The 27914-nt window shown below is 39.5% G+C and overlaps 1 protein-coding gene and 1 non-coding gene across 2 annotated transcripts; one reads left to right on the forward strand and one right to left on the reverse strand.

Annotated features, from left to right (window-relative positions):
* On the reverse strand, positions 1-2148 carry LOC110884425 (heat shock 70 kDa protein). The gene is made up of 2 exons (XM_022132137.2): positions 1935-2148; positions 1-1688 (listed from the first exon to the last, which is right to left on the reverse strand). Exons 1-2 carry the CDS (start codon positions 2146-2148, stop codon positions 58-60), a joined length of 1845 nt encoding a protein of 614 aa, XP_021987829.1. The 3' UTR covers positions 1-57.
* A 24117-nt stretch (positions 2149-26265) lies between these two features.
* On the forward strand, positions 26266-26371 carry LOC118483503. The gene has a single exon (XR_004870793.1). It is a non-coding gene; the product is annotated as a small nucleolar RNA R71 (small nucleolar RNA).
* The last annotated feature ends 1543 nt before the right edge of the window (positions 26372-27914 follow it).

Genomic DNA, 27914 nt, shown 5'->3' on the forward strand with positions numbered 1-27914 from the left:
CCAAGATGTAAAAACAAACAAAAAATATCCCAAAGTTTAACCAACATAATTTGAGAACTACATGAGGGGTGCGCACACAAACTCAAGGTATACCTTCTTGCGCTGAAGCATGTCAATAGGTGCATCTTGGTTGTCCTCCAGCCACACAGTTGTGTCTACAATGGCATTCTCCATTTGCTTCAAGCTATCTGGGTGCAACTTCTTGTTGACATTGTATTCTTTGATCTTCTTCTTCATTTTGTATAAACAATCCTCTAATGCGTTGTATGCACCAACTTTCTTCTTGAATTCTTGGTCCTCATGTCTGTACTTCTCGGCATCTTTTATCATCTTCTCAATCTCTACCTTAGAGAGTCTTCCATTTTCATTGGTAATCATTAGTTCCTTCGTCATACCAGTAGATAATATATTAGCTGTGACCGTGAGGATACTGTTGGCATCTATTTGAAAGCATAACTTGCATTTTTGAACTCCTTTTGGATCAAGTGGGATCCCATAAACTTTTAACAGCCCTAATAAATGGTTGTCTGTTGATTTGGTTCTTTCACCTTGATACACTTTGAAATACATGGAAGATTGGTCATCTTTGCATGTCACATATGTTTTGGAAATTTTGTTTGGTACTACGGTGTTCCGAGGTATCACCACATCAAATAAATCTCCAACTACTTCTACACCAAGAGACAAAGGAGTGACGTCCGATAGTAACAAATCGCGGACACTCTGATCACCATTACCAGTTAGCTTTGCAGCCAAAACTGCTGCACCATATGCAACAGCCTCATCAGGGTTCACACTTTTGCATAGCTCCTTCCACCCAAAGAGTTCCTTCAGCATATGTTGAACCTTGGGTATCCTAGTCGAGCCACCAACAAGAATAATCTCGTTTACCCATGATTTGTCCACATTAGCATCTTTTAAACATTGGTCTAAAGTTTCAATGCACTGACTAAACAAACCCATGTTCAGCTCTTCAAACTTAGCTCTAGTGAATTTCATCGAAAAGTCAATCCCATCATGCAAGTATTCTAATTCGATTGATGTTTGAGTAGTGCTCGAGAGAATCCTTTTTGCTTTCTCACAAGCAAATCTCAACCTCCCCAATGCTCTTTGGTCCCCTGACAAGTCCTTCTTCCATTTCCTTTTAAATTCTGAAACACAATGATCCACCATGCGGTTATCAAAATCCTCACCTCCCAAATGAGTGTCGCCAGAAACAGCCTTCACCTCAAAAACACCCCCTTCCTCAATCGTTAACAGAGAGACATCAAAAGTACCTCCTCCCAAGTCAAAGATTAGCACATTTATCTTACCAACAAACGCTAACTTATTGTCCAGACCATAAGCAATTGCAGCTGCGGTAGGCTCATTGATCATGCGAAGAACGTTTAAACCAGCAATAGTGCCTGCATCCTTGGTTGCTTGACGTTGTGAATCGTTAAAGTAAGCCGGGACAGTTATCACAGCGTTTTTCACATCCTTTCCAAGGTAGGCATCAGCAATTTCTTTCATCTTTCCAAGAATCATTGACGAAATCTCTTCGGCTAAAAATTCCTTCTCTTCACCTCTGTAAGAAACAACAATCTTTGGAGTGTCTGCAGGCCCTTTTATCACCCTAAAAGGCCACAATTTCATATTCTCCTGCACTTTGGAATCACTGAATTTCCGTCCAATCAGCCTCTTCGCATCTGAAAATCCATGGTTGTTCCCAAAAAAATAAAGTTAAACTTTACCTAAAACATATGCTTATTGACAAGATCACTGCTTTTAATTCATGCATTCTAACATGTTTATTAAAAAATATTAGTCAGCACTCCCGTTTTAGTTACTTGTTTAGTTATTTTTTTCTTCTAGAACCTAAACTGTTGACAATTCTAAACAATATAATGTAAATTAAATTAAAAGTAGTAAAAAATATTATATGTAAGACTGACCAAATATGGTGTTAGCAGGGTTCATAGCCACTTGGTTCTTTGCACCATCGCCAATGAGACGTTCTGCATCAACGAAAGCAACCGCAGACGGTGTGGTTCGGTAGCCTTGCTCATTGGGTATGATTTCGATTCCACGCTGATTCCAAACAGCAACACAAGAATACGTTGTACCGAGGTCGATGCCGATAGCCGGTTCGTTTGCTTCTCCCTCCATTATGATTATATCAGATGCTCAAAGTACGTAAACTGAGTTTGCACAATTGCAAGCTTTTGCTCTTCCTGAAAGTAATCACGATTTTTTTATTTTATTTTTTTGTAAATTTTGTAAATGATTTGGTTTCCTGAATGTAGGGAATTCATTTAAGTGGGAAGAATATTTGATCTCCTAAATATATTGAACTTTGTTACCTATCTCTTTTTAATTGATTCATCATTTAACATATAATTTTATCGATAACTTGTAATATTTAAATTCCTAAAGTATCTAAACATTTTTTTGTTTAGTTGTGATATTCTGATAAAACTTTTATTTAAACTGAGTTGTTTTTAAATTAAATATCTTTTTATTTGAATAATTGGGTTTTTAACAAAATTGAATTTCGAAAAAAAAAACTGTCTATTTAATTGTTTTTAAGAAAATAAATATTAGAAGTTATTAAGAAAAAAAATTTTAATTTGAAGAAAAAAAAAGGAAATTCAATACTTATAGGAGATGAGTTCGCTGCCCACAACCAATATCCTAATTTGAGGATAGGTAAAAAAAACTTTAAAGTCCAATCAGAAAGCAAAAAGTATACACCTTAATATGCGATATTTAATTAATTAATTCCGTTTTATATATTATCATTTCTATTTCTTATTTGAAGTTTAAAAACCTCATAATCTCAGTTTACTTCTATTAACCTTTATACTTGCACCGTGAAGATTTAAACCCCATTACCATGAAAAAAATTATGAAATAAATTGGTAACTTCAACAAGTTGAATGTTGAATTTTTCACATTGTTTAATTACTAATTACTAATATAAATATAACAATCTGGTTCTCAACAAGAATCTTTAAATCATAAGACCATATGTTATGGTCAGATTATCCAAACACGTAGAACGCCACGCCCCAAAAAGATTATAAAGCGTGAGATGGTGGTTTAATTAGTGTCTCGATTTAGTCGCGTGAGAAATCTCATGGCAAAACAAAATAATGATTATTTTATTATTACGTTATTCAATAGTTTAGCACCTTAATTGACAATTCAACATTAGCTTGTACTCAACTTTAATATATAAAAAGTAAAGTATGATTTGCTTCCCTATGGTTTGGTGACGTTTGCACTTTGCCTCCCTATCTTCAATTTTCACACTTTGCCTCTTCGTGCTTGCAAATCATCACACTATGCCTCCCTGTCGTCAGTTGACCGGTAGTTGACCGTTTGTTTAAGAATTATCGTTGTAATTCCGCATCCCCACCTTCTCCACCACTCATCAAGACCTCTCTATACTTATCCACCTAATACTATGCCTCCCTAACTTTACTCTTTACTTCACCCACCACCACTATCATCATCACCACCTCAATTACTCATCACCAGATGATTGGTACAAAAGTCTTGTTGGCGGATTTTACGACTCTGGAAACAACATTGAAAACATCATTGATGCATGTGAAAGACTCAACTCAAGTTCTCGGATCCGGTTATTCATTTTTTTGAGGAATCAGAGTCCGTTTCAATCGGGTCATTTCAGGGTCTCTTTTCTAAATTAATTGGATCACAAGGATGGGATCCACGATCTAAAATGAATATAGTTGGCCTTTTTGAGATTGAAACGGTATGGTTCATGGTTTATTTTGACAGTTAAGACTACTAAATAGTTTTCTTCATCTTCTTTATAGTTTTCATCTTCATTATGATGTGATAAATTGTAGATGAGTTCCTTATGGTGCTCTATAATAATAAAGCCACTTTGTCGTTTTATTTATCAAAAAACACATGTAGAAGTTAAGAGATGGGACTATTGAAAACCAAAAACCCTTGATGGATAAGTTTTTGTCATCGTCGTGTTGCCAGGCCCACCAAATGAAAATGTCATTCTGTTGCCGGAAACATCATCGTGGTTCGAGGATCATGGAGTGACACCAAGTCTTTTCCAGTTCACCGGGATCCATGGTTGTAAAAAAAACCAAACTTGCCTTTGATTAGTCGCTGATTAATTGCCTTTGATTAATCGGCCAATTAATTGGTAGGCGGTCAACAGTGGTCAAATCTAGTCCTAGTTGGCCAAAAATCGGTGGCATTCTAACGACTCTAGCTAGATTCTTGACCAAAACCTATAAATTCCAGTAATTAATCCTATCTACTTAAAATATGAGTCAAAAAAGATGTTAAAACATGTCTACTTAAAAAAAATAAATATAAAAATGTGTGTATCTACGTATAAAATTGAAAGTTACATATAAAATCCCAATTAATCTCTATTAATCCCGATTAATAGCTAGTCGGTGACCCACAGTCCGACTAACGCCTAGCGATTCTTACAACACTGCCTGGAGCACAAGGTGTCGAATAGGGTGGAATAATGTGTGCCACATGAATGACCCAAGCCACGTTGCCATGATCACCATATTGGATACATTCTATACATCTTGGGTTACAATTTAGTTATTTCATGCATTTTCTTATGTTTATTATTAACTTGGTATTTTGTAAGCCTATTAAACGTCATGCTCGTTTCTGAAACACTATGCAGAAGAATTAGTCTCAATGTTTCTCTCTAAATTTCTATCATGTTTTCTCTCTATTTTCTTTAGCAAATCAATTATAGGTTGGAACCACAACAGAGATGTGGTAATTGAAGATTCATAAACAATGTTGAGAATCCAGGATTTTAGATATCTGAAGTTTTGATAGGGGATTTTGTTTGGGTTTTCATTGAGAGTGTCTTCATTCAACAATTGCATAAACGAGTTTGTTTAATGGATTCATGATTGTAAAATATTTTAAAGAATTGAAAGGGAAGATTATTCAATGTGTGAAGAAAAATGGAGGTGAGTAAGGAGAAGAAGGAGCCGAGAAGATGTTGGATCAGGTGGACCCCGCCAAAAGAACAGATGATTGAAAAGCCAAAATAATCTACAACAACTGATCACCAATAACAGTGGTTAGAAGATCTGCTCCCCTCAATGACCAAGGCATCAACATCTGCTACTCCAAAAGTCTGTTAAAGCTAAAGTCTACCAAAGAGAAACATCTGATGAAGATAAACTGAACTTTGTTAGCATGCGTTAAGATTATTCAACCCATTCAATTGTATATAACTGAACTTTGTTAGCACAATTTCTATATGCAAAATTGTTTGTCCATTTAGTCATAACTCACAAACCGAGTCTTTTTACTATTAACCCGCGTCTCCGTTTCTCGGTTAACGTGCTTATATGCAATCCTACCCATTACCCGGGTATTATACCGAAGTCATTACTTATGCAACCATTCCGGTATGCATTAAGACCTCATTTTGACCCGTTTGGTTTACTTAGCTAAATCCATCGCTTTTATATAACCAAACCTTTAATACTCTTAACATTTTGACCCGTTTGGTTTATTTAGCGAAATTCATCGCTTTTATATAACCAAACCTTTAATGCACTTATCATTTTGACCCGTTTGAATATTTTAGTGAAATCCATCGCTTTCAAACATTCAATCTTATCATTGGATCATTATCTAGACTTCCCGGTTCGTCCATACGAATACATCGTATATGTACAAACCGGATTCTACAACAAATCTATAATAATCTATCATACGCTAATATTAAACAAACAATAATTTCTATGAAGCATAAGCTACGTACCTTCAAAGCTTCCCTTTCAAGCGAGTGTCCGCTCTGTCTTGACCACTTGATGATTCGCCCAATTTGCCTATAGAGTTCAATTCGATTTGTTGTTTAGAACCCATAATAATAATAATACGACATATGTCACGTAATTTGTCAAAATCTCATTTACATGATTCTTTCATACATTTTAATCAATTCATGATTTTTCTTAGGCTTTTCATCAAACTTATTGCGGGCAAGATTTATATACTAACCATTTTAGGTCTAGACATTTTTAATTAACCTAGTATACAAACATCTTATTACCAAATTGGTTGAAGCTCATCAACTAGCATCAAAATTCAAAGCAATCAAACACCAAATACATTATTCACAATATTTTGGTTCATGTATTCAACATAATTACAAAACCCATATGTACACACCTGGTGTTTCATTCAAACACTAGTAATTAGGCATTTGATTCGAAATCTTTCACTTAGGGTTTGTTCCTAAGTTTGTTTACATCGTCTATCTTATAAATTTCACTAATTCATGTAAAATATCAGAATTTCAAGTTTTCAACCAATCTATGTATCATCACCAAATACCAAATTGTGACATACATTTTAATCCCTTGGATTGGATGATCACAATTATCAATTCATGCACGAGTTTGAACTCCTAATCAATCTTCAATTGATAATTTTGTAAAATTTAAGTTTGGGTGTTCTTGTTCACCCTCCTGTACGCGCGCGCGCACACACACACCTTTGTGTGTTGTGTTTTTAAATTTTTTGTTATAAAAGAAATCAAGTTTCATTTATGTACCCTTTTAGCCCCTCCACTCTTTTCAAATTGATAATTTTATAAATCATAATATATTAGTTATCTTAACTAGTTAATTAACCTTGGTTAAATTATGATATAATATTTTTAGGGTGTTACAATTTGTGGGGATCGAGTAAGGATGATGGGTTTGGTCTGTGTTTGATGAGGAAGATGATGGGTTTGGTTAGGGTTTGATGTGGGATTTGTGGGGATCAAGGGAGGATGATGAGGAAGATGAAGGCTCTGGTAGAAGGAGATTTGAAAAATAGGAGAGAGAGTTGGGGATGTGGGAATATGTAATTGTCAGAATTACAAATGAGAGAGAGAGTGTGTATGTGTGTGTGTGTTTGTGCCTTCTTGAAGTGGGTGACAGATTGAGAGTTGATAGGATGAGAGAGACAAAGGATGTAAAAAGACTACACTACCCCTCTATAAAATATGTTGGATTAGTGATGTGTCATGTGGAACGCAGTATGCATGGTTGTGCGCATCAGTTGCATGGTCGTGCACTACCTACAAAATTTACCAAACTTTACAGAATTTGCAGTTTGACCCCTAGAGTTTGATAATTCCATTATTTTATGCTTGAAACTCATAATTAAGCATGTTTTAAGTATTTAAAATGTATCTAAGCATGGTATGGGTGTGATGCATGTATGATTGATATTTCAAAGTATTACAAGTCTCGGTTCGCGTATAAACACGTATTCCATGATTGATTGCGTATGACACATGCATGTAACATGTATATGTATAAAAGTGAATTTCCATTACGATTAAAGTCCCGGATTACAAGATTGGAAATGAAATACGAATACGATACGATTACAAGTTTATAAAAATAGAAATGTGAATACAACTTTCTAAATAAGGAAAGTACAGAAATGCGAAGCGTTACAGTATCAGCTTCAAGCTCCAAACTAACCTAATTCCTAATAACAAGTAGGATGAGGATGAAAATTGAGGAACAATACGAAGATTCTACCTGAAATTTACACAAAAACATCTCAAACTTATAAATTTATCGCACCTATCAAAATCCAAACGGAATTTACTCTATCACACGCCTACAATCATAGTTAATCTCCGTTTTCTAAATTTTAATAAACATTATGTCAATTATCGAACTACACTTGAAAGAACAAACATGCAATGATCCAAAAATTAGTCTCCAACGCTGAAGTCATACAAATAAAGAGAGGAAGATGACAATACCGACTGTGGAGATATAGAAAGGAATAAAATTGAGCTACCGACATTGTTGTCGGTGATGAGAACAGGATTCGGTGGCAGATGGGGTTTTTGATAGAGTGAAGATAGGAAAGGTGAGAGATGTCGGTTGTGAACGACGGATGGGATGGGGGTTTTTAAAGGTGGAGATGGTGGTGGGTAGTTTAGAGTGGAGAAGAAGTGGGTGTAGTTGTGGTGGTGGAGAAAGAGAGAGAGTTGTAGAGAGATAGTATTTTTAGAAAGAGAAATGTGGTGAGTTTTATTTATGTTTATTTATTTTAGTATTTAGGATAATAGGACTAAAATATCCTTATGTGGGGTCCATTTGGTTAGACTTAACCATGAAAACTAACCAAGTTAGCACTAAAGGACATAATGTGTAAGGGTTTGCGAACATCGAGTACGTTTATTGAAGATAAAGAACATAGTTTGCAATATGTTATCAACATAAAGGACGATTTTTATAATTTACTCTTATTTTGTTTAATCAAATCCAATAGCTTTTCTACACTAGTAAGTTAAAGTTGATGGGGGTGCTTGCCACCCACTAAGTACCATATGAATCCGTTGCTGGTGGTTGACGATGGTGGTGGGTGGTTAACAGTGGTGGCGGGTGGTGGGGGTTGGTGGTGATAGGTGGTGGTTGGCAGTGGCAAGTGGTGGTTGTGGTTGGCGGTGTTTGTTATGGGTGGTGGTGGTGGTGGCGGCGGATGATGGTTGAGGTTTTAGGGTTAAAGAAATTTATTAGGGGAAAGGGTGGAGCTTTAGTCTATGTTTATTCTTTTATTAATTTATTTATTAATTATTAATGTATAAAGATGTCTAGAGGTTTTGTTATATTTGATTTTTTAATTTATTTGACTACTTTGGTTATGAATCTATTTACTTAATATAATTTATTAATTTATCAATATTGTATTTTTCTGCAGATCTTTTCTAATTAGTTTTGTAATTTATAAACATTTCTTTTGTTTTCTTATTTTTTAGTGCTTAAATCTTATTCCCATTTTACTTCTTCAATACCCATACCACCACACCGCAAAGGGTGAGGCTTTTGTTTTCTTGTTTTACTACTTTATTTATTTGTTATGAGTTTATTTACTCTATGATTTATTAATACTTTATTGCTATGCTATGCTATGCACAAACTTTTTTCTCAATGTGTTATGATGAGTTATGACAAAATAGAACATTTACTTCCATTGTTTACAATAGACTGTGAATATATGATAAATCGAAGAGACGAATTCAATTGAAAAAGTTAAAAAAGTTGGCTATCTCAACGGGATAAAAAATGGCAAATTGGAAATAAATTATCACATCTAACTTAATTTGGCTGATAATAATCTCAAGTTAGTTATTGGCCGATAATAATAATCTGAACTGGTCAAGTTTTTTTTTTTTGTAAAATAGTCCGCCGTTAAAATAGCTTAATGGAGTTAATCCGAATTACAAACTGATGTTTTAGGGCTTTTGAAATACTGCCCCAACCCACGAAAACGATGCTTCAATTCAGGTACTTAATCTTCCAACTTACAAAAATCAAGCCATTTCGAGCACAATTTCGAGGTAAGTTTTACATAAATCGACTCGTATCCTCGTTCTGATCAAAAGCCCTAAAACATCGGTTTGTAATTCGAAAAAAAACTTAACTCCGTTAAGCTATTTTAACAGCGGACTATTTTGCAAAAAAAGTTGACTAGTTCGGATTATTATCGGCCAATAACTGACTTGGGATTATTATCGATCAAATTGAGTTAGGTGGGATTATTTAGGCCCCTTTTATTTACACACACCCTATATCTTATTTTCACACCTCCTATTGTATACGGGTCGTATAACATTATACGGCCCGTATAGAATGTTTTTTAATAGGAAAATGCGCAGGGAATGTTTTTTGATTTAATAGTATACGGCCCGTATAAAGTTATACGACCCGTATACATTTGTATACGATCAGTAAAATGTATACGGCCCAATGGATTTATTTTGTGAGGTTTTACCAAAGTTTTTGGTGTTACCACATGTATACGGGCCGTATAACTGTATACGGGCCGTATATAAGGTTGTTTTTTCCATTACCCATTTTTTCCAATAAAAACACAATCACTCTAGGGTTTCAAAACTCTTCATCACCTTTAACAATTTCGATAAACGTTGATCGGAACACGCCGCTTAAATCGGAGCACAAGTAGAGTAACGTTACCGATCAGTCTGTTGATGGAAACCTTAGCGATCGCAGAGATCTTCGTATTGGTTATTTATAAATTCTGCTAGTTATCGGCGGGGATGGGTACAGAAACCGGCAAGGGTGATAATGGATTGGTTACAGAAACCACTAGCAGAAGAACCCGACACGTCTTCTATGATGATCCGAAACATTCCGAATAACTAGCAGAGGAACCCGACACAAACAAGTTCTCCACAGTTTGTTATTCAGATCTCTATTCGGTCATCTTTCCAAACTACAACACACGATAACTTTAAACTTTATATTATGTGATTTGACCAGGAAAGGATTGGATGTGATTTCTACTTTCAATAAGCTGTCACAGTTGTCAAATTCGTTGCGTGCATTCATATTGTTGAGACAACAATAGGTAATGAACGGATTATTAGACTTCTTGTTCCAAATGCAGCTGTAGGATCCGTACTTAAAGGTCTCTCTAAAATATGCAACCGAGACCGGCTTGTTAATTTTAATAAAGCAATGAAGATTGAATGTGCAAACCGCAACCGTCTTTGACTACGGAAACGGTGGCTATGGGAAATCGCCATTTCCGCTTACCTTAAATCATATCTTCCGATTTGGAATTGGAGAACCGTTGTGTATTTGCTTAATGATCGGGAATTGGAGAACCGTTGTGTATCTGAATCAGGTTCTCAAACAAACACCACTAAAGATGAGTTGGTATTGAACCAAGAATATGAAGATCACGGTGCAGACACATGGGAAGAAAGTCATTGGACTGTCGCAGATGAAGTCAAATGTGATCGAACTTGGACATCAGACGTAAATCTTGAAGCAAATATGTGGTTCCCAATTGGTTACAGAAACCACTAGCAGAAAAACCCGACACGTCTTCTATCTAGTCTAATACTTGAAAATGGATATGATCGTGTCAAGATCTTTATCTATCATGTCATCGACCAACTACTCGAAATCCCTTTCGTTTCTCATGTTAGGGAGAATGTTCTCGAAATTAAAGGAAAAGGAAAAATGGTTGCTGAAGTTTCATCTTCCATGATGATTTGAAACATTCCGAATAACTACGCAATGTAAACATGGTTGGTTTTGGGAAGTTTCAATCTGCACACATTCTCACTCAACGAATGTTAGAGTTTCGTTTGTTCATGCTCCAACTCCAGAGTAAAAAATGGTTGCAGTTTGCACATTCAATCTTCATTCCTTCATTAAAATTAACAATGCGGTCTCGATTGATAGCTTCCGTTGTCACACCCCAACCGATGGCGGAATCATCGGGGCATGGCACTGAGCGAAACAGATTGTCCAGAAGTTTCCATAACAATTATTATTACTATTCAATTTATGTAATACTTCCCATACCGTACCTTAAATAGCATACAAATTATTACAGATAACATCAAGTCAAATATTATGTTCCGACAACTCAGATTTTAAATATAAAAATTGTTCAAATGCTTCTAGAGACTTGATCTGCAAGATCTACAGACAACTATGCTCTAGACGCTTATTCTAAGCTCGCCTTCCTAGCAGATAAGCATCCTAATTGCCTGTCACATATGTTAAAATAAATTTAATACATAAAATGTAAAGGTGAGCATACAAGTTTGATAATAGCATATAGAGTTCGAAATAGTTTACGCATAACCAGCACGTACACAGAGGAAAACGAAGCATGTTAATCATCGACATGGATCTATCGATACCAATAACTGCGGGTTGACTGCCCGAGGCAGTTCGCAATACATGATTACCACCATAAACCATGCAAGTAATTGTCCTTAACAACCCCCGTGTGAACGGGTGCTGAGTCCAAACTATAGTACTATCGTCGTTAAGGCAGGTAGACAGCATTTCACGTGTAAACATAACAACAAGCATTCATTTAGTCACGTTTTACATGCGGTAACGGTTAGCGTGTGAAATGATTGAGTAGTGTGTTCGATTGTTATTTAGAATAAGTAACGTATGTAACACCCAAATGTGCTAAAGCAAAAAGGGTTTGAGTATACTCACAGTGATTGATGGATTGAAGGGAGCACTTGAGAGTGGGGTTAGCCTGAATAGTTCGATAGCATAACGATAAGCAAAGCGTAAAATGGAAACAAGTGTTGGAGGGTCGGACAGTCTAATCGATCGGATGGTAGGTCCGATCGGACGGCTTGACCGTTCGATTAACCAGTCCGTTCGGACAGTCTGTCCGGTCGGTCGGTAAACCGATCGGATGGACTGTTCGAGTGGATTGTTTCTTCCTTTGAGATGGATGTGTTTGTGTATGATGGTTTGACCTTTTGAGGTTTTCGTTGTAGCATTTGAAAACATTGAAGTATCCTTACCTTTCAAGTCGATCGATCGAACGGTTCGTTCGATCGGCCGGCTTAACCGATCGGTTAGGTACTTCAACAACAAGTTCTTGTCAGGGTGTCACCTGGTCGGACGGCTCGACCGATCGGGTGGCACTCCAATGCGTTGAACAAGTCGAAAATCGATTAAGTGTTGAAGCATAGTATCTCATGATCCGAAGAGTAATTCAAATCAGACCGTAGTCCGATCGAACAGCACTTCGTTCAATACTAGACTTCATGAAATTGGTAAGGTGTGGGGCCATGTGCTAGCCAATCGGTTGACCTGGTCGATCGGCTGGCTTATCCGATCGGCTGGGCTGTCCGTTCGGACAGTCAGCCCGATCGGTCAGCTTCCTGACCTGGTCGACCTGTTCGTCTAACACTTGGTTGTTTTGATTGTTTGACGTTAGATCGAGGTACTTTGACAACGAGTTGAACCATAGAACCCTCGTTCTTACTTGTTTCTCCTGCTCGGACAGGTTTCACCCAAAACCGGCCGGTGAACTGTTCGGAACGGAGTTTTATCGTTTAACCCGAAATCGGTGAACCTCGTGAATAGAATCCGGATCTTGAGTCGTGCAACCACCGAAATGATTAGCAAGTCGGCACAAGCTCCGTTTCTGTCAGTTTGAAGGCATTGAGTGTAAAAGAGTTGAAAGAAAGTTGGAAAACATTCTTTCAATCCTTTTCACCGTGTAAATGTTTAGATCTATGATAGATCTTTGTTTGTTTATGTGGAAATCGGCTAGATCCAAGTTATTCTTGGTGGATTGAAGCCAAAACATGAAGTTCTTCAAGAACACCATGATGACATCATCTTAGAACACTTGAATCATGATGATTTCACGGTTAGAAATCAAGATTTGAAAGATAGAAAGGTGTAGGAGTGTGTATAGATTAAGAAAGTACAAGATTTAGGATGAAACCTTACCGGAATTGGAAGAAATCTGAGAAAAAGAGGGGAGCACGAGCTGGTCGGTCAGAGCTTTCCAAAAGTGGTAAAGATGACAATGACAGGGGTATTTGTAGGATGCCAAAAGTGGAAAGGGCTGGCCGATCGGCCAGGCATCCCGATCGGACAGCCTGTCCGATCGGACAGCAGTCCGGTCGGCTGGGCTGTTTGATCGGCTGAGAGCCTGATCGTTCAGCTTCCTGATTTGAGCGTTCGATGCGACGATTTTTGATATTTCAATTTCGATTGCGATTGATGAGAATACGATAGAGCTTCCTATTCAAATTACTTTTAATCCCAACCACTATATTTAACATACAATCACCTATGTCTCGCGCTGTCTTTTCGCCACCAATTATCATAATTCGATTTCGATTGAGTTCGACTGAGTTTCGAGCTTCGATTGATATCACACATAACATAAAGTAAACATGCACAGGTAACACATAAGGCTCACACACACATAGATATTAACCCCAAAATTTGCGTAATTCGAGTTTCGAGTTCGATGATGATTAGATTAGCTCGATTATTGATTAATTGACTTTATCGCATTGTTACTTCCTACTATTCACAGTCGTTTAGCGTTTCGCATCGATTGAACATTCGATTACTTTGATTAATAACACTTACTCCACATAATACAACTAACGAAATCATAAACATAAAATAGACTAACTATGGTCAAAGGAGTCAATCTTCACTTTGACTTTGACTTTGACATTCGGTAACACGGGGTGTTACAGCCTCCCCTTGTTTAGGGAATTTCGTCCCGAAATTAGGCTGAAAGCTGTACATCACCGTGAATCACGTTTGAAGACTTTCTCTCTCTAGACTTTCACTTGAACAACTACGGGTACTTCGCCTTCATGATGCTTTCGAGTTCCCAAGTGAACTCTGCGCCTCGTTTGCCTTCCCATCGGACTTTCACAATAGGAATGCGCGAGCGTCTGAGTTGCTTGGTTTGGCGATCCATGATTTCGACAGGCTTCTCCACGAAGTGTAGCGTTTCATTTATTTGAAGGTCGTCGAGAGGTACAATCAAATCATGATCTGCTAGGCATTTTCGGAGGTTTGACACATGGAAAGTCGGGTGGACGTTACTGAGTTCCTCCGGTAGTTCGCGTCTGTAGGAGACTTTTCCGATCCTTTCCAGAATCTTAAAAGGTCCAACATATCGAGGCGCTAGTTTCCCTTTCTTGCCGAATCTGACCACACCCTTCCAAGGTGACACCTTTAGGAGTATGTAGTCGCCAACGTCAAATTCCAGCGGCTTGCGTCTTCTAACGGCGTAACTTTTCTGTCTATCCCGAGCTTTCGACAAGTTGCCTCGAATCTGGAGGACTTTGTCAGTCGTTTCTTGCAATAGCTTAGGACCGGTTAATTGCGAGTGACCGATCTCGTGCCATACAATAGGCGATCGACATCTTTTTCCATATAGGGCCTTGAATGGTGCCATCTGGATACTGGTATGATAACTGTTATTGTACGAGAATTCGACTAACGGCAGGTATTTGTTCCAAATACCACCGAAGTCTATGACACACGCACGGAGCATGTCTTCGAGAGTACGGATCGTTCTTTCCGTCTGTCCGTCGGTCTGCGGATGGAATGCGGTACTCAGGTTAAGCGATGTACCGAGTGCTGCTTGAAACGTTTCCCACAATCGCGACGTAAACCGAGCATCACGGTCAGAGATGATGTCACGAGGCGTACCATGATTACAAATGATCTCGTCGGTGTTGATTCGGGCTAATCGATCTACCTTATAGTCTTCTCGTATGGGCAAAAAGTGGGCTGATTTGGTCAATCGATCAACGACAACTGTTGTCGTGACCTGATGACATGGGTGGAAGCTTGGTTATGAAATCCATAACTATACTCTCCCACTTCCATATAGGGATTGGCGGTTGTTCGAGTAAGCCAGAGGGTCTTTGATGTTCAGCCTTAACCCTTGCACAAGTCAGGCATCTTCCGACATAGAGAGCGATATCCCTTTTCATACCCGGCCACCAGTACTTGTAGCGAAGATCTTGGTACATTTTATCGGCACCGGGATGAATAGAATACCGGGATTTGTGGGCTTCATCCATTAGAATCTTTCGTAGTTCAGTCCGCTTAGGGATCCAAATACGATCTAGAAAATAGAAGATCCCATTCGATTTGCTTACAAGTTGAGCTCTATCGTGATAGATTCTCCCCTTCTTCAAGCTGCGTTCATTAAAGCAAGCATGTTGGGCTTCGCGGATGAGGGTTTTGAGATCGTGCTGGGCTTGGGCATTATGAATACTGAGCAAATAACTCCGTCTGCTGAGCGCGTCGGCAACGACATTTGCTTTGCCTGGGTGATAACGAATCTCATAGTCGTAATCGTTGAGGAGTTCTACCCATCGGCGTTGATGCATATTAAGTTCTCTTTGATTAAATATGTGTTGTAAACTCCTGTGATCGGTGAAGATCGATTTGCTTTGCCTGGGTCATAACGAATCTCACAGTCGTAATCGTTGAGGAGTTCTACCCATCGGCGTTGATGCATATTAAGTTCTCTTTGATTAAATATGTGTTGTAAACTCCTGTGATCGGGGAAGATCGTACACTTGGTACCATATGACGTGATGTCGTGGTCACGCAAATTTAATCCCAAAAACAACTATGTAAATAGTGGTAAGCGGGTATCGAACACAGGGAGTTTGTGGAAAATGTGTTATTTGAAAGTTATCTAAGTTAACTAAAATTAAACTAATTGCAAGAAAAAATAAAATTCACGAGTTGTTTGGATTTGATTGGTTTTAAAAACTAAGATTACTTAACTAATTTGCAAAATGAAACTTGAAGTTGTAAACAATTGAGAAATAAACGACTATCTTGTGTATCCGGTTTGCTTCAACTTTTGTGTTAATCATTTAACTAGAAAGAACTACATAGACATAGTTCATGCATAAACAATTGCAGTGATGAAAGGGGACGAAGTACTCAGATTCCGAGAACGTGAGGTTGTCACCCGATGATCAATCAACCCTTACCCAAACCTAACTATACCCATGATATCCCGATTGCCAACGGCACCAAGAACGTATGGTTTCTAATTAGTTTAAAATAAGAATCAACCTGTTACTAACAATTGATTACACACCATAACAATCAATTTAAATGAAAAGAGATTGATATTCTAGAAATGCAAATAAGAACACAAAAGTCTAAACAAACCTTCACCACAAGATAGTCATTAAAGTACCTAGCCACTCATGGCTTTAACACACATCATGACAAAATAGAAATAAGACCAAAGTTCACAAGTTCCACCAACAAAGACAAGAATATAATGCAAAGATTGTTCCCCAATGATTCTAGTGAAAAGATTATGCCAAAGATATGTTTCCTAGCTCCCCAAGTGCCTTCAAATAGTCCCCCACTCGTTTTTCTCAAGTAGTAACCGACCACACATGATTAGTAATCATAATATGTCTTCAAAATGCTCATAAATGCATCGGTTACAACTTTGGTTCAATCGGCGCCGTAAGCTACGGCCCCCTGCCGTAGCTTACGGTGATCAGTGAATTTCCGGGGTTCAAGCAGCGCCGTATGCTACGGCTCACCGCCGTAGCTTACGGCGATCAATGTTCTTTACGGCCCTGTGCTCCTGTCTTACGGCACTAATTTTTGGCATGCTATAGGTGCCGTAAGCTACGGCCTGGTGGCGTAGCTTACGGCTCTGAGTGATCTTTTGCTCCTAGTTCCTTCATTTTCCTTTGTTTTCACACATCTTGATCACGCCAGCCTCTAACATCCTTCAAGCCCTCTAAAAGCTGCATCTTGTACACTTTAACACCTGCACCACCATTAACTTGTGATTACCTAATTCACGCAAATAACCGGATAAAATGTAGAATGTGCGTTAAGTTTAAGCCTTTTAAGGGTTGTCCTACGGACCACCCGTCACATCCCCACACTTACCCGTTGCTTGTCCCAAGCAACCACTTCAAAAACTGTTTTTAACTATAAGCAACCAATCATGCAAACCAAACCAATCGTGCCGTCCTTTTACTAACTTTTTATCGAACCACAAGACACACCCCTCACAAAACTCTCGGTGACAAGAAAAATTAGCAAATTACGCTAAACCACTCAATGCGTATATGTGTGTGTGCGACAATAAGCTTGTATGAAAATCAAGTTGCCTCCTAACCAATGTCTAGCATGCTTTTGAATCAAGGAAACTTACGGGTTGTAATGGGGCTAGGTGCAAGGGTAGGAAAAGGAATATATATGTAGTAGCGAAGGATTTAACCCGGTCTTTTATTACACAATGAAACAAACGAACAACTATCAAACTTAACTACTATATACAAGACAACTAAGCATCACCCCTTTTTTTTCATTTTTTTTTTTCATTGCTTTTTCTTCTCTTTTTTTTTTTTTTTTTTTTTTTTTTTAACAACTAAATCACAAATTACTAAACAACCACTAATACTATAAGACCGGGTCAAATCGGGTAAATTTTTGGGTAACTAACTAGGGGGTAACAAATGATAGGCTTTAAGCACAAAATGGGCAACTAAATGTCCAAACCCCCGCCCCTCTCGCAACCATGCTCATATATATAATTAATGAGGTCCAACCCCCCAAATCCCACACTCGCACTCATCTAGACGAGGCATCCTAGAAGTCCCCTATCATCTTCAAAAGCATGTTGACTCTAGGATTTAACAAGTATTCACACACAAGTTCTATTAACACACAACACACAACGCCACTCAAACAAGGAAATATCACTAACAATCATGCGTGGCTCAATTCTCACCAAGAAAGGATTAGAGATGGGTGTCGGTGTGTCAAATGGAACAATATCAAGTGTTCAAAATTTTACACTTTCGCTTGGATTTGCAAAAAATTTTTGAATTTCTCAAAAATTTCCCCCATCCCCACACTTGGGATACATTGTCCCAATGTATGGTTTTGAGGGAAAGATCGCTTTCAACAAAAACATCCCCAATGGCTTATATTCTCAAACCCAAATATATATATATATATATATTTTTTTTTTTTTTTTTTTTTTTAGAAACTCCACCGACTCTCACAACCCATCAACATATTAACACAAACACCACCCAACCTCCCAACCGCAACATAAACATAAACACATAGACATATATACAAAAATGTACAAAGGAGCGAAATACGACCTGGCTAGTAGTACTTCGGCTGTGGAGGCCCAAAGATGGACGTCATCATATCCGTCCACTCACCAAAACCAAATGCTCCACCGCTACTACTGCTTCCTTGATCACTGCTTGGATTTGCTTGTTGATAATTCATGGCATGCGGGTCCACCCATTGAGAATGATGCAATGGCGGGGTGGGGTATGATACACTACCATCATATGGTGGAAGTGTGGTGTAGTCCACAACGGGTGGATCTCCCACAACCGGTTGCCCCGCATGCCATTGATCGTGCATGCGCCTTTGTCGATCATCCAAGTAACGGTTATTCATCTCTTCTTCATGGGCATATCTATGAGCGCGGTTCAATTGCTCATTCCTATCAAAGCTTCTTTTGATAGCCCTTTCCGCACTAGCACCCAAAAAAGTTTGATGATCAAATAACACTTGGTTTGGTTCACTCCAATTGCCGAATGTGGGTGGCCGCCTTTGTTGAATGATTTGACCCATATCCCCCGAGTGGGCCCAATACGGGTCGTAAGCTTGTTGTGCATAGTCAAATGCACTTCCCACATAGCCAGATTGTACGCCGGCTCCTTGAACCCCCGCTTGACCAACACCTCTTACTTGAGCATCTACCGTGAATGTGTCTTCGCGGTAATCATCATCCCCGCTCACTTCATCATCCGTTGACTCGGGCTCCTCTTCCTCCCCCGGTCGCAACGGTCTCGCGTCTACTTTTAACGCTCTCCACCTTCTACCATCCGTTTTCAACTTATGAAACCTATCCGATTCGGTGTACGTCCAATCCGACCCAAGATTCTTAAGGTCGAATGGTCTAAACCTCTTGTAAGAACCTCTTTCATCTCCTTTAATTGCCCCATACTTCTTGAGTAATGCCGTAATCAACCGGCAATGGGGTATAATCTTCCTTTCCCCGCTAATCTTGCTCAACCAGATGTTGTTTAGTACCAAAAATCGGAAAGGAACCTTTGGTGACCCATTCATCAACATATACAAAACTGGTACTTCTTGAAACCGCACCTCCATCTTGTCACCCCGCCTAGGCATGACATTGTACATGCACAACGTCAATAACAACTTTGCTTCCATCCTTAAATTTCTTCTATATAATTTCCCATGTGTTGTGCCCGGAAGAAAGAGGTAATCAAGCATGGCTTGCCATTGTTCATGTTTCGCGGGCTCATGATAAAGATCCCTAAGACTCGGGTAGATATATTCATTGGCCGGCCCATCATCAAACTTTGCCACCCGGCGCAAAGAATCATATGACATTTCCACTTTTACACCATTACACTTCCCAACTAATCGCATCTTGTTCGGAGCCTTGAATGGGGGACATTCGAGTGATGCCACCCACTCTTGAATTTGCTTGTCATACATTTTCTTCGTCTCACCATCATAGCATTTTGTGGCCGCTCCCCAACCCAACGCATTAAACTTGGCGATGATCCCAAACGGGGCAAAATCCGCCTCCCGGATTTCTTTTTCACAAATAAACGCTTCTCCCCTTTGTTTTAACTTGTTCATTTGATCGTGAAAAAGTTCCTCTCTCCATTCCGCGGGTTGGTCTAACAATGAACCGGTTGTCCAATCCGGCTTTGGCCCCCTTGGCGGTGCATCCTCCTCCGAATCCGGGTCACCAATCCGAGCCAATTTCCTCCTTTTCTGTTGTGCCGCATCCCCTTGGGAAGAACTTGCAATCCCCTTTCCTTTCCTAGACGCCATACCTACACACATTCACAACCAAGCAAACAATTCAAGTTAGTTATTTTTATCCCATCTTCCCCACACTTGCTTCATGTTATAGATATAAATGTGCAAAAACCCAAAATTTTTATTTTTTCAAACAAAATTTTGGCATGATGTCTCCTAAAATCAGAATTTTCCAACAAAGTTTTATAAAACATCAACACATTTAAACTAATAACAATCAATGGTTTACAAATTCTATCATCTATCTCATACAAGCAAGTGTGTAAGTAAAAACATGATGGAAACTTACAAACCTCAATGTACTTCAAAGAATGAACAAGAATTGCATACCTTGGTGTTGTAGAAGATGAGAATCACTAAAGCTTGAAGTTCACACAAAAACCCACAAAAAGACCCAAATTTTCGGCACCTAGGGTTTGAAATTCGACCCAGAAAACTAAGGAATCTTCAAGATTCAATACTAAATCTGAATTCCTTGTGAAATTCCACCCAAAATGGACCCAAGAATCACCGAAATCGGACTTGTTTTGAGAAAGTTATGAAAGTGTGAAGGTTAGGGTTCTTAGAGTTCTTAGAAGAGAAGAAGAAGAAGAAAGGTGTGGTTGGGGAGAGAAGAAAATGTGTGGTTGGGGTTCAAGATGATTGTTTTATTATGATTATTATTAAATTTTCGGGTTTTGTTATTATTATTATTATATATTTTTTTTTTATATATACAAAGCAGCGACACGGCACCAGCCCCCCAACTCCGCTCGGCGCCGTAAGCTACGGCGCATCGCCGTAGCGTACGGTGATATCTGGGATTTTATGGTTGTCGTAAGACAGGAGCCTATCGCCGTAAGGTTTTTATTTGTTAAATGGGTGCCGTAAGCTACGGCCCCCCACCGTAGCTTACGGCGAGTACTGGGCTCAAGGGGGGCCAACTTTTCTTAAAACTTTGTTTTTTTTTTTTTTTTTTTTTAAATTTTTTTTTTTAATTTTTTATGAGTTTTCATAATTTTTAAGAAAAACATAAATTTTACCCTACCCCCCGTTAAAAACCCGTGTTGTCCTCAACACTATGTTCGGGAAATTCGTGAAAATTTCCCCACACTTGTTTCAAACACCGGTTTAAACGGGACTTATTCAAAACGCAGTAAACTACACTAAATATTTACAAATACCAAACCTGGGCCTCTTTCACGTTTCCTCATCATCCACTGGGCGTAAAATGTAGCCCACTTTATCTAGCTCAAGGTTGTTGATATCATTCCCTTCCAAGTACGGTTTGAGGCGATGCCCGTTAACCGTTTGTTGCTTGTTTGTTCGTTCGTCTTGAATATCAACATCTCCGAACCTTCCCACTCTTCGGACAACGTAAGGACCCATCCACTTGCTTTTCAGTTTCCCCGCAAACAATTTCAGCCTTGAATTATACAACCACACCTTTTGACCCACTTCAAAGTTCTTTTTCTTTATCTTCGCATCATGAACTTTTTTAAGTTTGTCTTTGTATGCGGCTGCACACTCATAAGCTTGGTCCCTTATTTCCTCTATTTCATTCAATTGAAGCTTTCTCGCCCGACCCGCTTCATCGTAGTTTGCGTTTACCGTTTTAATTGCCCAATATGCCCGGTGTGCCAACTCCATAGGCAAGTGACATCCTTTCCCATAAACCATCCGATAAGGAGTGGTATCAAGTGGAGTTTTGTAAGCCGTTCGATAGGCCCACAACGCATCGTCAAGCTTGCTTGACCAATCCTTCCGATCCGTTCTCACCGTCTTCATTAAAATCTCTTTAATTTGCCGGTTAGAAACTTCGACTTGACCACTCGTTTGCGGGTGGTATGGTGTAGCAACGCGGTGGTTCACATTGTATCTCTTGAGCAACTTCCCAAAATTGAAATTCTTGAAATGTGACCCGCCATCACTTATTATCACCCTAGGCACACCAAAACGAGCAAAAATGTTAGATTGCACAAACTTACAAACAACGGAGTGATCATTGGTCCTTGTGGCAATAGCTTCAATCCATTTCGACACGTAATCGACCGCCACCAAAATGTATAGGAACCCATTTGAGTTTGGGAAAGGACCCATGAAGTCAATTCCCCAAACATCAAATACTTCTACTACCAAAATCGGGTTTAACGGCATTTCATCACGTTTCGAAATACTTCCCATTCTTTGACAATTGATGCAATTCCGAGCATACTCACAAGAATCCTTGAAAATCGTGGGCCAATAAAACCCACTAGATAACACCCGATAACCTGTCTTGTTCCCACTAAAATGCCCACCACACGCCGATGAATGAGCATGAATCAAAATCTCTAGAACTTCCGTTTCGGGAACACATCTTCGTATTACTTGATCGGCTCCGATTTTGAACAAGTCGGGTTCGTCCCATATGTATTGCTTCACTTGACTAAGAAATTGTTGTCGTCTCTTCCTAGTCCAATGACTTGGAATTGCACCTTTAGCCAAATAATTGACATAATGGGCATACCAAGGTGCAACATAAGTGGAGACGGCTAACAAGTCTTCATCGGGGAACCGTTCATTTATTTCACTTGGGTCATCGACACCTTCTAACGGGATTCGGGACAAATGATCCACAACAACATTTTCACATCCCTTTTTGTCCCGAATCTCAAGATCGAATTCTTGTAGTAAAAGCACCCAACGAATCAACCGGGGCTTTGCATCCTTCTTTTCCATCAAATATCGGACCGCGCTATGATCCGAATACACTATCACCTTGCTTCCCCAAATATAAGATCGAAACTTGTCCAAGGCATACACCACCGCTAATAATTCTTTCTCGGTTGTGGTGTAGTTAAGTTGCGCCTCGGACAATGTTTTGCTTGCATAGTATATCACCACCGGCTTTTTATCTATCCTTTGCCCCAAAACCGCTCCAATAGTTGTATCACTAGCATCACACATAATCTCGAACGGCTTTGACCAATCCGGTGGTTGCAAAATGGGAGCCTTCACCAACTGTTCCTTCAACACATGAAACGCTTGCAAACATTCATCAGTAAAATCAAAGGGAACATCTTTTAATAATAAGTTACATAAAGGTTTTGTGATCACACTAAAGCCTTTAATAAACCTTCGGTAAAACCCCGCATGTCCCAAAAAAGATCTCACCCCCTTTACATTCTTTGGTGGGGGTAAAGATGAAATTACCCGAATCTTTGCTTTATCTACCTCCATCCCCCGGTCCGAAATGACATGCCCCAAAACAATACCCTCTTGAACCATAAAATGGCTCTTTTCCCAACTTAGTACCAAGTTTGTCTCAACACACCTTTTTAAAACTTTTTCTAATTCATTAAGACAAGAGTCAAAACTTGGACCAAAAATGGAAAAATCATCCATAAACACTTCAAGAGACTCCCCGACCATATCCGAAAATATACTCATCATACATCTTTGGAACGTGGCGGGGGCGTTACATAATCCAAATGGCATTCGCCGAAAAGCAAATGTACCATATGGACATGTAAACGTGGTTTTGTGTTGGTCGTCCGGGTGAATAGCAATTTGGTTATATCCCGAATACCCATCCAAAAAGCAATAATATTTTTGACCGGAAAGTTTTTCAATTATTTGGTCAATGAAGGGTAACGGGAAATGGTCTTTTGAGGTAGCCGCGTTTAATTTGCGATAATCAATACACACTCGCCACCCGGTTACCGGGCGGGTGGCGATTTGCTCACCTTGTTCATCTTTCACTACTTGGATGCCGGATTTTTTAGGCACTACCTGTGTCGGACTTACCCATGCACTATCCGAAATGGGGTAAATGATCCCCGCATCCAACCACTTGATAACTTCTTTCTTCACCACCTCTCTCAAATTCGGATTTAACCTTCTTTGTGTTTCACGGGTCGGCTTTGCATCCTCGCTTGTAATAATCTTGTGCATCACAATGGATGGACTAATACCCTTTAAATCGGCTATCGTCCACCCAATCGCCGCCTTATGAGCCTTCAACACCCGCATCAATTCTTCTTCTTGAGCTACCTCCAAGTTGGAAGCAATGATTACCGGTAAGGTATCATTCTCCCCCAAAAATGCATACTTTAGGTGCTTTGGTAGCTCCTTCAATTCTACACTTGGTGGACTTTCCAAAGAAGGCTTTGTGCCCGAATCGATTTCCACCGGTAATGTATCCGTTTGGTAAGTCCATGGTGGACTTCCTTCCTTCACCGCGAGAGCTTCTTGCTCCTTCTCTTCAACCTCTAACTCGCATGTATGAACCTGCAAAGACATATCACAAACACAAGAACCCAAAATTTCTTCTTCGAACACCTTCGGGTCATAGCCATCTATAAAATCTGCCAAGAAACACTCATCACCATACACATTAGTACCGTTAGTAAAAACATTCAACCTCATTTTTCTATTACCGAATGTCATGTCAACTGTGCCATAACGACAATCAATAATAGCATGTGCGGTGTTCAAAAATGGCCGACCCAAAATAACATTTTGTTGTTGAATTGGGTCCGCGGATGAGTAATCTAGCACAAGGAAATCAACGGGATAATAAAATTCATCAACTTTAACTATAACATCCCGTACGATACCCCGGGGAAGTTTATGAGACAAGTCGGCTAATACAACCGTTGTCTCAACCCTCTTCAATGGACCAAAATCGAATTGGTCATATAACCCCCCCGGTAGGATACTTACTCCGGCTCCAAGATCCAATAATGCCCTCGTAGTTTGAAAATTTCCAACTTGAATATTTATTAAAGGCGTTCCCGGATCTTGTAACTTAGGAGGAAGGTCACCTTTCAATACCGCACTTACCCGCTCCGTCAAATCTACCAATTTAGGCACTTTTTGTTGCCTCTTCTGAGTACACAATTCCTTTAGAAATTTGGCGTAAGCGGGTACCTGTTTAATAGCTTCAAGCAAAGGAAGATTAATTTTAACCTGTTTGAAGACCTCCCACATTTCCTCTTTTTGAGGACCCCGTTTTGAAATAAAATTCTTTTTACCCGGATCTAGCAAAGCCGAAGGAAACGGTACTTCACTAGACCCCTCACCCTCATTTACTTTTTCTTTTTCTTTAATAATTTCGGGTTTTTCAAAATTGGGTTTTTTAGAAGAAACAATGGGTGGTTCGTTTTCTTCCTCACTTTCTTGACCCGTTATATCCTCAACCACCCCTTCAACCAAATCCGGTGAAGGATTGGTTTTATACTCTTTCCCACTTCTCAAAACACTCACATGATGAATATTAACATTGTTACCTCTTGACGTACCGTGAGATGGATTTACCTTAGTGTCGCTTGGTAATTGACCTTTACCCTTCTTCAATTCGGACACTTCGGTTGCAAGTTGACCCATTTGAGTGGTCAAAGTTTGGATTGCTTTGTCTCGCGCCTCATCCTTTTGTATGCGTGCGTCATCCATTTGGTTCCTCTTTTGCATCTCCGCTTGCATACTCTTCAACATTTCCATCATTTCATTGCCACCCGAAGACCCCCCTTTTTCTTGACCCGCTTGGTATTGCCTTTGGTATCCTTGGTTGTTCCCACCTCTATATCCACCTTGATTATTGTAAGGTTGGCGCGAACCATAATTCCCTTGGCTACCTTGAAAGTTCGGGTTTGATTGATTCGAAGGGTTCCCATAACGAAAATTCGGATGATTTCTCAACCCGGGGTGATAAGTGTTAGAATTCATGTTGTAATTTCTACCACCCCCTCCTTGACCTTGAATGGCATGAACTTCTTCAAATTGCCCTTCAACCATTCCTTGGCAATTTTCCGCCGCATGACCTATTTCATTACACAATGCACAAACGTCATAAATTTGATTAGAAGTTTGTATATTACCATCATCAACCGCGTGCACTTGTGTTCGAGTAACGGCCGGTCGTGCTCTCCTTGAAGCTTGAGCCTTTCTCTTTGAGGTGATCGCCATTTGTTCCAAAAATTCCCAATCCTCATGCTCATAATTTGTGCCAAAAGTTCCATTTGTGATGGACATCAAATCTCGTGCATCTTCGACACACAACCCTTCATGAAAAGCGTTCATTAACTCCCAAAGCTCAATCCCATGATGTGGACAATTTTTAATCATCATGTTCAAACGCTCGAATGCTTCATGGAACATTTCGCCTTGTTGTTGTTGAAAGCTCCTCAATCCTTTTCTCGCATCATTGGTCTTTTGGGCGGTATAGAATTCGTCTAAGAATGTTTGTTGCATCTCCGCCCAAGTATAGATAGATGCCGAAGGCAAAGTGTAGAACCACTTCTTTGCCTTGTCCTCCAAAGAAAATTGAAATAGTACCAACTTGATATCATCGGCCGAAAAACCTTGACTCCCAAGAGTATTGCAAATTGAGTCATAGGCTTCCAAATGGAAATAAGGCTCCTCCGTTGCTAGCCCCTTATATTTCGGCAAACTTTGTAACGAATTGGTTCTTACTTCAAAAGTTCTCCCTTGGTTGTTATGAGGAATAACCACCGGTGAAGGATTGTGCGTTATCACCGGTCTAAAATGTGCTTCAATTCCCCTTGCATTTTCCCTAAGATGCCTCCTTGGCACACCAAATCGACCTCTTGGACGAACTTGACCCATTGGCCTTTGCATGGGCCCTTGTGGTACGATTGGTTGTTGAATTGGCCTTTGAATTTGCGGTTGCACCTGTTGTGGTCGAACTTGTTGCAAAGGAACCGGGCGTTGCATTTGCGTCCCTTGTGGCCTTGGCCTAATATGTTGAGGTATGAGTTGTTGTTGAACCCCACCAACATTTGGAATCACTTGTACTTGGCCTTGCGTATAACCGTACTCCCCTTGCTCTCCATCACCCCCATAACCATATCCTTCTTCATCAAAACCTTCAAATTCCTCATAACCTTCATCATACCCATCTCCTTGAATTCCCGATGATTGCCCAAATGGAATAGTCGAGTATTGGAAACCCGATTGATTTGGTGGTCGATACGGTGTAGCATGGACAATAGACGAAATTGGTGCCATAGTATGGCTCGAATATGATGGACCCGCACCCGGGAAAAAATGGGATAATGGTGGTATAGTAGTGGAAGGGTTAAAGGTGACGGTTGGTTCTTCTTGGGTAGTAATGGGCTGTGTGGTGTTGGTTGGTGTAACATGTTGAGGTATGGTGGGTTCGGTAGTATTTGGTGGAATGGTAGTGTTAGGTGAAGGTTGAGTGGATGTTGGTATGAATGATGAGGTAAATTCACCCGTAGTGGGTGGTGGTGGTGGTGGATCCATGTATCGAATTGGTGTAACTGGTGTTGTTGGTGAACTATTGATTGTATTTTCCCTTAGCAAAATTCTGTTTGCTCGCAAAGTTCGCTCGATTTCCGGATCAAACGCCAATGGTGATAGCTTGTGAGAGCTCCTAGTACGCATGCACCTGTAAATACCTGCACACTAACACACCTCGCGTAAACCAGAAAAATAACAAACTTAAAGCAAAAACAAAAATAACACACGTTGCGCACTACTCCCCGGCAACGGCGCCAAAATTTGACGTGATGTCGTGGTCACGCAAATTTAATCCCAAAAACAACTATGTAAATAGTGGTAAGCGGGTATCGAACACAGGGAGTTTGTGGAAAATGTGTTATTTGAAAGTTATCTAAGTTAACTAAAATTAAACTAATTGCAAGAAAAAATAAAATTCACGAGTTGTTTGGATTTGATTGGTTTTAAAAACTAAGATTACTT

Source organism: Helianthus annuus, chromosome 10, assembly GCF_002127325.2.
Source record: "Helianthus annuus cultivar XRQ/B chromosome 10, HanXRQr2.0-SUNRISE, whole genome shotgun sequence".
In the NCBI taxonomy this organism is placed as follows: domain Eukaryota; kingdom Viridiplantae; phylum Streptophyta; class Magnoliopsida; order Asterales; family Asteraceae; genus Helianthus; species Helianthus annuus.

Coding starts and splice junctions, on each gene's coding strand:
- LOC110884425 (XM_022132137.2), bottom strand. CDS start 2,148: ATGGAGGGAGAAGCAAACGAACCGGCTATCGGCATCGACCTCGGTACA. Junction 1,689..1,934: donor CCCTGCTAACACCATATTTG/GTCAGTCTTACA, acceptor ATGGATTTTCAG/ATGCGAAGAGGCTGATTGGA.